The sequence below is a fragment of the Sciurus carolinensis genome, chromosome 1 (assembly GCF_902686445.1).
Source record: "Sciurus carolinensis chromosome 1, mSciCar1.2, whole genome shotgun sequence".
Taxonomy (NCBI): domain Eukaryota; kingdom Metazoa; phylum Chordata; class Mammalia; order Rodentia; family Sciuridae; genus Sciurus; species Sciurus carolinensis.
This window is the reverse complement of record NC_062213.1, coordinates 54912952-54924536: the sequence shown is the minus strand read 5'-3', so window position 1 is coordinate 54924536 and position 11585 is coordinate 54912952. Positions and strand designations below refer to the sequence as shown.

The window sequence follows — 11585 nt, the reverse complement described above, 5'->3', positions numbered from 1 at the left end:
CCCAACCCCCCCAAAACCCAAACAAAACAAAACAAAAAAACACAAACAAAAAACAGCAAAAACCTCTGTAAAGAGCTGCTTTATCATATTGCTTAGAGAAGGATGACAAGAAAAAAGTCTGAACATGTTCAGTGCAGATGCATTTTTAAAAATTATACTAACCTGTGGTTGGTAGAACCTGTAGATGCAGAATACGTGGATGTAGAGGGCTGACTATGTTTACAAACAATGACATAAATCAGCACAATTCACAATAGCCAAGTTATGGAATCAGCCTAGGTGTCTGTCAACAGATTAATGGATTAAAAAAAAAAAAACGAGGCATACGTATAAAAATGAAGCTTCATTCAGCCGAAAGGAGAATAAAATTATGTCATTTGCAGAAAAATGGATGGAACTGGAGATCATAATTTTGAATGAAATAAGTCAACTCAGAAAGAACAGTATTGTATGTCTTCTCTCCTATGTGGAAACCACAAGAAAAACAAAAAGAGAAAAGGAGACTCCAAGAAATTAGAGGGGGGAATCAGTGGGGTAGAAGAGGGTCTGGGGAATGGAGAAGGGTGAGTTAGGGGACATACTAGAGAGTGAAATTGTTCCAAATTATGTTTTTATATATGCACAAATATGCCACAACAAAACCCACCATTAGGTTTAATTAATATGCACCAGTAAAACGACATAATTGGAAAGTATTTTATAGGGATATTAAAAACTACTTGTGCACTGAAATGAGAGTTACCCCTCTTGCATATTTTATAAACTTGCTACTCAAAGTATGGTTTCTGAACCACATGAGTGTTTTTGGAAATGCATGATCTGGGGTCCTTCTCTGGACCTATTGAATCTGAATATGCAGCTTAACAAGATCCTCAAGTGATTTGTTTACACAAATATGTTTGGGAAGTACCACTGAATAATGAATCTTGGGTCCCCCCCTCCACTTCTGATCTGGCCAGATTCTTGGAGAAGACTTAATTGTCTGGACAATAATTAATGTGGTGTTCTATCTTTTTTTCCCCTACCAGTTGCATGCTCCTAGCCCATCAATGCTTGTTGTCCTTAAAAATGATTATACCTTATAATCGAATTGTTGGCAACACATACATCTACATAAACTGTCACTGGAAGGTTGTCTTTAAATAACATTACACAATGTACTCCAGAGCTATGTTGTGTGACTGGAATGTGAAGCTGAGACAAGCTACCAACTTTTTTATCAAATAAGCCTACAAGAAATATTACCTTTTCACCACTAGGTGGAAATAGAGTAATTTTGTGTGTAATTTTTCACGGCTACGATCTGTTGGAGTATTTTATAAGGTGAGAGGGATCTAAGAAATCAGGCTAATTCTTACCTTCTAAATTTCATGGATGATAAAACTGAAGTTCAGCAATATTAAGTAAAGTTACATCTATCTTACAAAAAATAATCTAGGGCTACTGGAGGAAAAGTTGCTTGTAATTCTTGATTCTTCAGTTCTTTTTATCTGTTAGAATAATGTGTTATTATCTTCCAGCAAGAAGGAAGACATAATGGGGCACCTATGTTACCTATGTGCTATTACTAAAAACAATGACTAGAAAAGTTACTAATGTTAGTAAAAATAGACTAGGCTAAAATTATTGTTCCTTGTTTCCTATATTTTAATTAATCCCAATCAAGTGATAAGTCTTCTCTGTCTATCCAATGAAGAAACACTCAACAGTCCCCATAAAGTCATATGAAACTTCAATCAATTCATTTTCACAACATCTTTTATTTCTTACACTTCACATTGGGCTCAAGTTGAGCAACCTAGAACATGGCTTCCCTTAGCTGGTGAAGGGAGTACTTAATACTTTTCGGAGCTTCGAAAAAAAAATATGATTGCGCTAGGTTCTTTTTAATACACCTCAAATTCTAATATTTTGATTCTCTTCCTTTCTTAAGAACAGATTGGTGTACACACACACACACACACACATCCCTCATCTGATCAGATGAGGCGTGTGAGAACAAGGCATTAAATGTGTTTTCCGAGTGGCAGAGCAAGCACTGTGCCCTTCTCTGTTCCATGGGAGACACTAAAAGGTTTGTTTAGCCTTATTCCTTTTTAAGATTTATTTAACAACAAAAGGATTATTTCTACTCATGACAACTAAGACTGTGTTTAAAAGTTAGGTTTTAGGTAACGTCTTAGGTTAAGAGCTATCTCTTAAGCACTTAGTTATCTCATACGCCATTGCCACTCTCCTTTGCTACTTCTTTAACATGGTTGATTGTGATAATTTAAAAATTAGTACAGTGGTACTGAATCTTGGCTATTACCATGTTGTATGCAAAAATGGATAAGATACATTGAAGGAGCACATTCAGAACAAAGGAGCTGCCTTCCTAGGAGCTTTCCAGAAGCTGGCAACCTGTACCACGGAGTCAATGATGCACTTAGTTTCCTTTGGAACAGCAGTTCTGAAGTCTGGAAGGGATCTAAGAAATCAATTAGTCTAATTCTCATTTCAATTTCATAGATGATAAAAACTGTCTTGGGTTTGAGGTATGCAGATCCCCTTGCAGGTACACTCACATGACCTGAGCCATTCAGTGTATAAATGACACCACAGGAAGACTGAGGGGACCCTCAAATTAGGGCAGGTCTTGCAAAAGAAAAAAGAAAGCAGTGCAGGGGAGGAAATGTCTAGAGCATGTTGGAAGAGAGCAATTGTGTTGAGGATGATACAAGAACTGGCATCTTGGCATGGTGACTGTGGCTTCTGCTCTTGGCTTCATCACAAGTACAGTGAAAAGGCAATCAGGTGTGGTCCTATTTCACAAGGTCTTGTGTAAGAAGGGCTTGGATGGAGATTCTGGTTTTACCACCATGCAAATTTTCCTTGCCTTATTCTGTCTTCTGAAAAGTTGGAGTAACATCCCTTAGCAAAAGTGTAGAGGAAACTAGTTAGTGGATATAAATGCCAGGAAGCACAGCATCTAATATGTAGTAGACAATCAATTGACACCATCTCCAAGACAACAGTCAGCCTGCATAGCAACCTCACCTCACCAGATCTCTCTGCCAACAAGGATACCATAGCAGAGTTAGATACTGCAAATAATTATTAGGATTGGAAGTGAAAAGGAAACTCACTGGAGTCTGAATGCTCAGGAGTCTGAGAAGAAACTTTAAAGGCTCAATCAGTGGTCTGTGGGGCTCAGTACACACCACTTCAAAATGACTGTAGGAGACCAGAAAGTGCTACCCCCACATATACTTCTTTGGCATATTTTGAGTTGGTTATTCTGAGAAACTGCAGATACAGGAATAGCTTTGAAAAGCTGTTCTTTGTAAAATAAATGCACATCTATAAATGAAATCTACATTACTAGAGATGGTTCTCAATTTAGTATGGGATTATCTCCAGATAAATCCATCATAAATTGAAAATACTATATAAGTTGAAAATGCATTTACTACATCTAACCTTCTGAACATTATAGCTTTGCCCAGCCTGCCTTAAACGTTCTCAGAACCCTTATATTAGCTCATAGTTGAAGAAAATCATCTAACACAAAGCTTATTTTATAACAGTGTGGAAAATCTCACTCTATTAAATTCTATACTGGAAGTGAAAAAACAGAATGGTTGTATGACTGTTTCACTAACAACTTTTATTCTCTGAGACTTTATTGCACCACAAGACAATCTTTATTCATACAATTCCTCCACTCACCTTCCTATAACTTGTGTGGCCACTACAAACTGAAGTCTCAAACCACTATTTTCTGTAGCTCTGGACGCTTCCTAAACTTTAATCATCTGACCTTTCTTGGAGCCTTGTGTTTTGTGGGACTCCCGTGTATATGAATGTGATTAAATATGGATTTTTCTCCTGTTAGTGTTTTATGTTATTTTAATTCATAGCCCAGCCAAAGAACCTAGAAGGGTGGAACGAAGTTGTTTTTGTTCCTCTACAGGGGAATATAAGGTAATAAACGTTCCTGAAAGGCAATGATAGTCGCTTAAAACTTCCCACAGAGTTTTAGTTTACAGACCGAATTTCCTGAGATATTCCCTGTCTCATCCAGCAGCTTCTGATAAAACTGTCTAGCTCAACTCCAGCATATATCAACCAAGAGGACCTCGTGAGGAGAGCCTGAGGGTGGGGAAAGCACTTCTTAAAGCAGGATGTGGATTGCGGACACAACTTTGTCCGCTGACAAAAAAAAAAAAAAGAATAGAAGGTTAAGGAGGCCAAAGCACTTTATCAATCAAGCCACCAAACAGCAGATCCACCAGTTCCTTCCAACCACGCCTGGTGAGGGCTAATCGATTCCTCCAGGTATTTTGGAAGGAAAATCGCGCAGCTAGGCGGTTCGACCCTGGTGTGCAGGGCAGGCGCCCAGGACTCCCAGTTGCCCCCTCGAGTTCCTGGGCGTGCGGAACCGGCAAATCGTGCAGTGGCTGGCGTCCAGGGAGGCGTGGGTTGCGCCGGGCGAGTCCCCGCTTGCAAGACCAGCAGAGGGAACCCTGCGTTTGCTGCAGGTGGAGCCGGTTCGCACCTCCAGACCCCGCTAGGCAAGCCCTAGGGGCGCGCGAGGGGCGGGGCTGAGGTCGGGCGAGGCGTGGCTCCCATTGGCGGCCCGGCGCCGCCCAGCGCCGCTCCCTTTATAAAGCCGCGTGGCGCCTAGCGCAGCACAGCACGCTACCCGCGTCCGAGCCGCTACCCTCGCCGAGCACACCAGCCCGCCCGAGCCCACCATGGCCACCATTCAGCAGCTGGAAGGAAGATGGCGCCTGGTGGACAGCAAAGGCTTTGATGACTACATGAAAGAACTAGGTGAGGCACCCGGCCCGGCAGCGTGCACAACGCCTGCAACGTGGCATGTGTGTGGCCGTTTTGTCCTTATGTCCCCATCAGCGTGCTGGGATCCCGGGTGGGGGAGAGATGCTCGGCTCCTTACCCCCTAATCCTACCATCGCCTCACCACCAGTCGGTCCCTGAGTGCAGAGCGGCGCAGCACCACGCGGACAGTCAGCTAGAAGCGCAGAGCGTGCGTGCCTCCGGGAATTCCGGAGATGTTCCACCTCGTGGTCCCCGCGCCACCGTCTTCTACTTCTTTCCCCCTTGCCCACGTGGCAGCCTCCCGGCATTGCTTCCAGTTCTTTACCTGGCGCGTCCCCGCCTACAAGCTGTACTAATTTTGACCACCTCCAGGCAGTCCCCCTAACTTTCCCTTTTTCTTTTCCCGCCACCCATCGTCCCCACCCTTCATGCCACCATTCTTTCTCCCATCCGCCTCATCATGGCAACACCCACTCCCTTTTCCACCCTGCCGTATCTTTTTGTTCCTCGATGGCGCACAGGTTCCCTTCCCCCGTCTCCACTCGAGACGGTGTGGCAGGGCGCGGTCTCAGCAGAAATCCTGTAGAGGCTCCGAAAGGGGCTTCAGCTTCAGCTTAGGTGCTACTTTTGGCCGTATCTTCCGCAGATCCACTGCCCTCTCTCACCGGGTGAGCCAGGCCAATAGGGTTGGCCCAGTTCCCCTTGGAGCACCGGGGATTCCTAGTCTCCTGGCCTGGCTGGGTGTGGCGCTGGCTGCGCTGATACGCTGCCTGCATTGCCAGAGGAGGCGCCGCAGTGAGCGGGCGGTCTGTGGGAGGAGCTCGGTGAGACAGACTGAGCCTGGGAATGGCCTTACTGCTTTTATGTTTTCTGAGTCTGGAGGGTGAGAGGCACGAATACAGTGGGCTTGGTTGGAAAACTGTAATCAGAAACTGCTGGCCTGCGGCTTTTGCTTACTGCTGCAAAATGGGTGTGGCCCCACGGTTTGCACTTGAGTCCTTAAAGTCTTCAAAGAAAGAACGAGTCTCTGTGTAGGAAGAGTCTTTCACTGGAAATAGTACTTCATTTTCTATTGCTGTCCTTTTCTAAACCAGTGTCAGCAATTGCATGGAAATTGACATTGTACAGATAGCAAACAAAAAGTAGACCTTTGTCACAGGCCAGTGGGAAGTGGGATGGAATTAGTATTGCATGTATCTTCTCTGGAAGGGGGTTTCCAGGCCTGAGGGACTGCTGGGAGTAGGAGGCTGCTTCAGAAAACGATATTTAAGGTAGCAAATGTTAACCTGATTGCTTGCTGGTAAAGTCAGTACGGTGACCCTCTCTTGACATCTTCTCACGGGGCACTTCTGAATCACTCCTGCACTTGCCTTTATCCAAGACAGTGTGTGGTTAAGGCTGGTTTGTGGTGAATCCTGAGTGTATTTACCCACATCATCAGTGAAACAAGAACACTTGTTGCAGTGACTAACATGACTCTGGGAAAAGCCATTTATTGTACTCTTTCAAGACATAACAGCCTTTGTGTCCTCACATGTGAAGACCAAATAAAGGATACCATTTCTCTGCCACAGAAAGTGCATGTGTGCTTAGGGTCAGGATGGCTAGTGTCCAGGATTTGGAAGTCATGAAGGTTGTCAAGGCTATTAGGGAACAGTCAAGGTGTAGGAAGAACAGAGCCCATTTATTTGTTCAGAGTGAGAATAATGACTCAACTAAGAACAAAAAGCCATCAGCCTTGAGGTGGTAAAAGAGAAGGCTCCAAGGGACACTGAAAGCCTGGTTGAATGTTCTCAAAAAGACTCTGCTTACAGTGTACTCTTATTTATGAAACAGGGATTTCACCTGGATCTAAATTTCCTTATGGATGTTGACACCAAGGGGGGGAAAAGCAGATTAATATATAACAATGTGAAACTTCATAGCTGTATAACTATACTAATTAATAGACTATAGAAAACAAAAATCAATTCAAATGCATTCAAATAGTATAATGTTTTGAGTCACTCCCACAACCTGGATGCTAATAAATGGAAAAAATCTTACCCTGGAAAATAGAAAACAGTGTATTGAGTTTTACAGCTTTGAAGTGCTGTTTTCCAGGATAAGATTTTTTTTTTCCCCCATTTATTAGCATCATGATTGTGCTGCTAACTTAAATTGTCTAAATATCTCTGAATTGATTTTTTTGTTTTTGTTGTTTTGTGTAGTCTATTAATTATTCATCAAATGCCTTTTATGTGCCAGACTATATGCTGGAGTCAAAATACCATGATTGGCAGAATCCAGTGCATATAGAAAAAGATGAGAGAACTTCAGGTTTGCAATTCTGAATCCTTTATTTTTACCTTCAATGGACCGCTTTGAATACATAAAGGTAGAGAGTAAAGTCTTCCCTAACTTTCTGAGGGCCAGTGTAAATATTTGTATTATGCTGGCACATGGTAAGCACTGAATATATGCTCAAATAAATGAGGATATGCCAGGCATAGTGATTGCAATTGAATTATTGCTTTTATTACGTAAATTATAACTGGTCTTCTGATATTTACCATGATTTGACATTCTATAGGAGTGGGACTGACTATGCGGAAAATGGGCGCAATGGCCAAACCAGATTGCATCATCACCCTTGAAGGCCAGCAGCTCAACATAAAAACTGAAAGCACTTTGAAAACAACACAGTTTTCTTGTACCCTGGGAGAGAAGTTTGAAGAAACTACAGCTGATGGCAGAAAAACTCAGGTCTGCTATAATATGTTGTAAAATCACTGAAGCTTCTAGAATGATAAATCATATTGATGACATTTTAACCGTGTATAGTCAAAAACTTAATGAAAGAATTATTTTGTGAATTGAGTTTTGACAAATTAGTAAAAGTTCCAGCTTCATAGAATGAGTGTCTTTTATGAGCTTCTAGACTGAAAGCAGAAAGTTTATTGTGAGTAAAGTCAGTATGGTTGGTGAAGTAGATGCAGAAAGGAGAAGATGAAAAAAATGTTGATTAAGGAGGTTATGAGTCATGCAAACGCTTATATTTTGGAAGACTAAAACATGTACTCTATTTTGGCAGACGGTCTGCAGCTTTGTCGACGGTGCATTGGTTCAGCATCAAGAATGGGATGGGAAGGAAAGCACAATCACAAGAAAATTGAAAGATGGGAAGTTAGTGGTGGTAAGTGTCAAACTGCTTACATCTTGTACTTAGAGTTGCCAAAACTTCTACGTCATTGGTCATGAGCAAAACTAAGTTTGGGCAGAAAAAATTGCAAAATAACAAGTTAAATACAAGAACTCTCATTACCAAGACAGACATTGGTAGGATAGAGAAGCAACATGACTTAACATGGGGTGAAGCTGGATCTGGGTTTCCTCCTCTACATCACCACATAACCTCAGCAGAGAACCAAGCTGCCCTCTTGGGTATACATTATTCCATTTCTTTAAAATGAGGCATAATATTTGTCAAGACCAAATGAGTAATTTAGATACAATATCCAACACTTTAGTTTCCGGTAGAGTATATATATATTGTTTAGTATAAACTAAACAATGGGTTCTACCTTCTCTTGAACCTAGGAATCCTAAAGACAGGTTGTTTCCTTCTGTGAGGTAGATTACAAGATCTTTTAGGATTCTGATCCTAACATTTCATTACCACTGTGACTCTGGAATAAAAAACCCCACCTAACTCTTTAATATCGTTCTTTTTCCTAGGAGTGTGTCATGAATAATGTCACCTGTACTCGGGTCTATGAGAAAGTAGAATAAAAATTCCATCATCAGTTTGGACAGGAATTAGCTGCAAGAATGAAGAAGCTCAGTTCAATGAGCAAATCTCCAGATTGCTTCTTTTTTTTTTTTTTCCATTACTGTGTTCAATTATCTCTATCACAAACATTTTACATGCAACTATTTCAAAGTGTTGGTTTAACTAAGCTCATCCCTTTGGTTAGTAAATAAATGTGTTTGTGCTAATACATGTTGTATGTATTCTTTAACTTTATAGGAAACTAATGATATATTTAATAATTGTGAATTGAATAAATTCTGAGGTAGTCTTGAGGGTACTATGTTGTACTAGTGATTTATATGTAGAGCTGCTTTTGCAACAATACAGTATAGGTCATTTAAGTTTGCTGTACACTATTTGAATTTTGTGTTAACTCAAGGATTTTACATTTCTGTTAGAAATTGTTCTCATTAAGGCAGCTACATAAACTTTTTAATTTAAATATTAGAATTAAGGTTCAGTTACCTTACTGACAAATCATACTTTTAATGGTTTGCTTAGAAGTTTTATTCAGGAATTCTGCAACTAAAAATACATTTAATAGACTTAATTGAGATCGTACCAAGTGCCAGGTATTATCTTAGAGGCTGAGGTATAATATATCAGAACACAATGGACAAATTGTTATCCTCCAGGAAGAACAGTGCAGTGTAAAAACGATACAGTGTGTTCATTATCAAAAGTAATGAAAGTAATACAGCTCTAAAATATACTTCTTGTGTGCATTTGTATACAAATATATGTACTATACTATAAGGAATTAGAATTTTAGTGGAACCTGAGTTCCATTTCTCAGACTCAAATACAAACATCCACAATTCACATTGGGGAACTAGGTCGTAGGTACTGGGCTAAAGCTCTGTGTACATGATCCCCAGAGCAACATTAGAGGGGCTGGCACTGTTATCTCCATTCTGCAAATAAGTGAGCATATATTTGACTAGCTAACTTGTTCAAGGACACAGCTTGAAGTTGTAGAGCTGGATTGTGAAACTATCTGGTCATGTCCACTTGATGTTTTTAATTATTCCATGATACTGCCTCTTCTCAGTTTGACTGAGTTTAAAGCCCAGATAAAAGTACTAACTGAGACTTTTCTAAAATCAGCCTCCATGTGCTGGGATGTTAGCTGGTAAGAATTTTAAGAATTATGTAAAATTAGTTAAAATTAGTGAAAGAGTTAGGCTCTCTCACTGACATCTTACTTAGCCCTTGAGTTATTGGTTATGAACACTTGATAATGTAACTAGTCCCAATTGAGTAGTATACATGGGATTTCAAAGACTTGGAATGAAAAGCAAAACACCTCATTAATGATTTTTTTATAGTAGTTACATATTTAAGTCACATTTTTAATATAGTTGGTTATCTAAGTATAAATAAAATTAATTTTACCTGTTCCTTAAGTTTTTAAAGTGTGTCTAGGAAAAACTGAAAAATTGCATGTGCTTGCATTGTATCCATATTTTTTATTGGACAGTGTTGTTTTAGATTTCCTTTCTATATGAATTAGCATCTCTCTTATTTTAGAATATGGATGCATCTTCACTTATGAAGGGGACACATCTCATCAAACCCATCCTAAGTTGAAAATATGGTAGGTAAGGATGCATCTAGTACACCTGGTTTACTTGACATTACAGCTTAGCAGCACGGCACACTGGAGGGCATGAGCTGTTTCCTCTCATGATCTCATGACTGATGGAGTTGCACTGACAGCTCTTACCAGTTTCACAACTGAGTATCCTACCCCGTATCACTTTCTGGGAAAAGATCAAAATTTAGAGTGTGAAAAAAAATTCAAAATATGGTTTCTGTGGAAGGTGCATGAAGGTTGAAAAATCCTAAGACAAGCCATTGTAAGTCAGGGACTGCCTGTATGTCACTACTGTGTTGAGAACTCTTCACTGGCTTTTCATTTCACTTGGAGCAAAGCCAAAGTCTTTATGAAGGTCCTGTCTGACTTGCTGGGTTTCCCAAATTCCCAGTGCACCTCCTGATTTCATCTCTGACCACTCTCCTCAAACATTCCTCTCCAGCCATACTGATCACTGTTGATAACGGTGTGCTGCTGCCTCAGAGTCTCTGCCTCTGCACCTTTTGATGTATCTGCCCATGATTTTCTCCTAGGAATCTGCCACCCCAGCTTTCTCACTTCACATTCCTTCTCAAACGTCACCCTGGTAGTGAGTCATTTCCAAACCACACTATGTAAAATGAACTCCCAGCCAGAGTCACTATGAATTCCCCTATCCTGCTTCATTTTCCCCCACAGTCCTTCCCTTACACCAATCCTGACTCAAGATACATCTACTTGTTTAGTTTTTAAATTGTTTTTGGTTATCTGTCTTCTCCACTGGAAAGTAAACTCCATGGAGAAGAAACTCTATAGTACACTCTACCTAGCACTCAATTAGGAGAGAACCCAGCACAAAGGAGGGGTTAATAAATATTTGTCAAATAAACTCATTAATAAACTAATGGCTTCTCATGTCTACACATTTTTATATTAGACCCTTGCTGATGTTGCTTCAATCTTTTTTTTTTTATTAAGCTATAGTTTTTACTTACCCCCTAGAAGTAGTGTACTTGTCTGTGGGATAAGGATGTTTGAAATAGGCATAAAGAATTCAGGCTTGTTCCTGAGCTGTGTGTCATGGCAGTTTGCTCTGAAAAAGGAGGCCCATTTTGGATCAGTGTATAAGCTGAGTATTCTAATAAGTAATGTCTGCTCAACAGAACTGATTTGTTTGTAGACCAGATACATTTTACTGCAAGAAAAATGGTAGGACATAAGTCACACCATCATCAAAGAGAAATGTACAGGAAGGTGATGGTGTACCTTTTGGATTATGTCCTTGAGCACTGTAAGGGCATCAACACTAGTCTGTGAGCAGAGTCTGAGTGCCCAAGGATGAATGGCTATGGTGACTTATGACTGAGATCACTGTAAGCACTCCTGAGGTAT

The 11585-nt window shown here is 40.6% G+C and overlaps 1 protein-coding gene across 1 annotated transcript; it reads left to right on the top strand.

The window, feature by feature from the left end:
* Nucleotides 1-4661: 4661 nt before the first annotated feature.
* Nucleotides 4662-8804, top strand: Fabp5 (fatty acid binding protein 5). The gene is made up of 4 exons (XM_047528930.1): nt 4662-4818; nt 7397-7569; nt 7898-7999; nt 8542-8804. Exons 1-4 carry the CDS (start codon nt 4740-4742, stop codon nt 8593-8595), a joined length of 408 nt encoding a protein of 135 aa, XP_047384886.1. The 5' UTR covers nt 4662-4739; the 3' UTR covers nt 8596-8804.
* Nucleotides 8805-11585: the final 2781 nt, after the last annotated feature.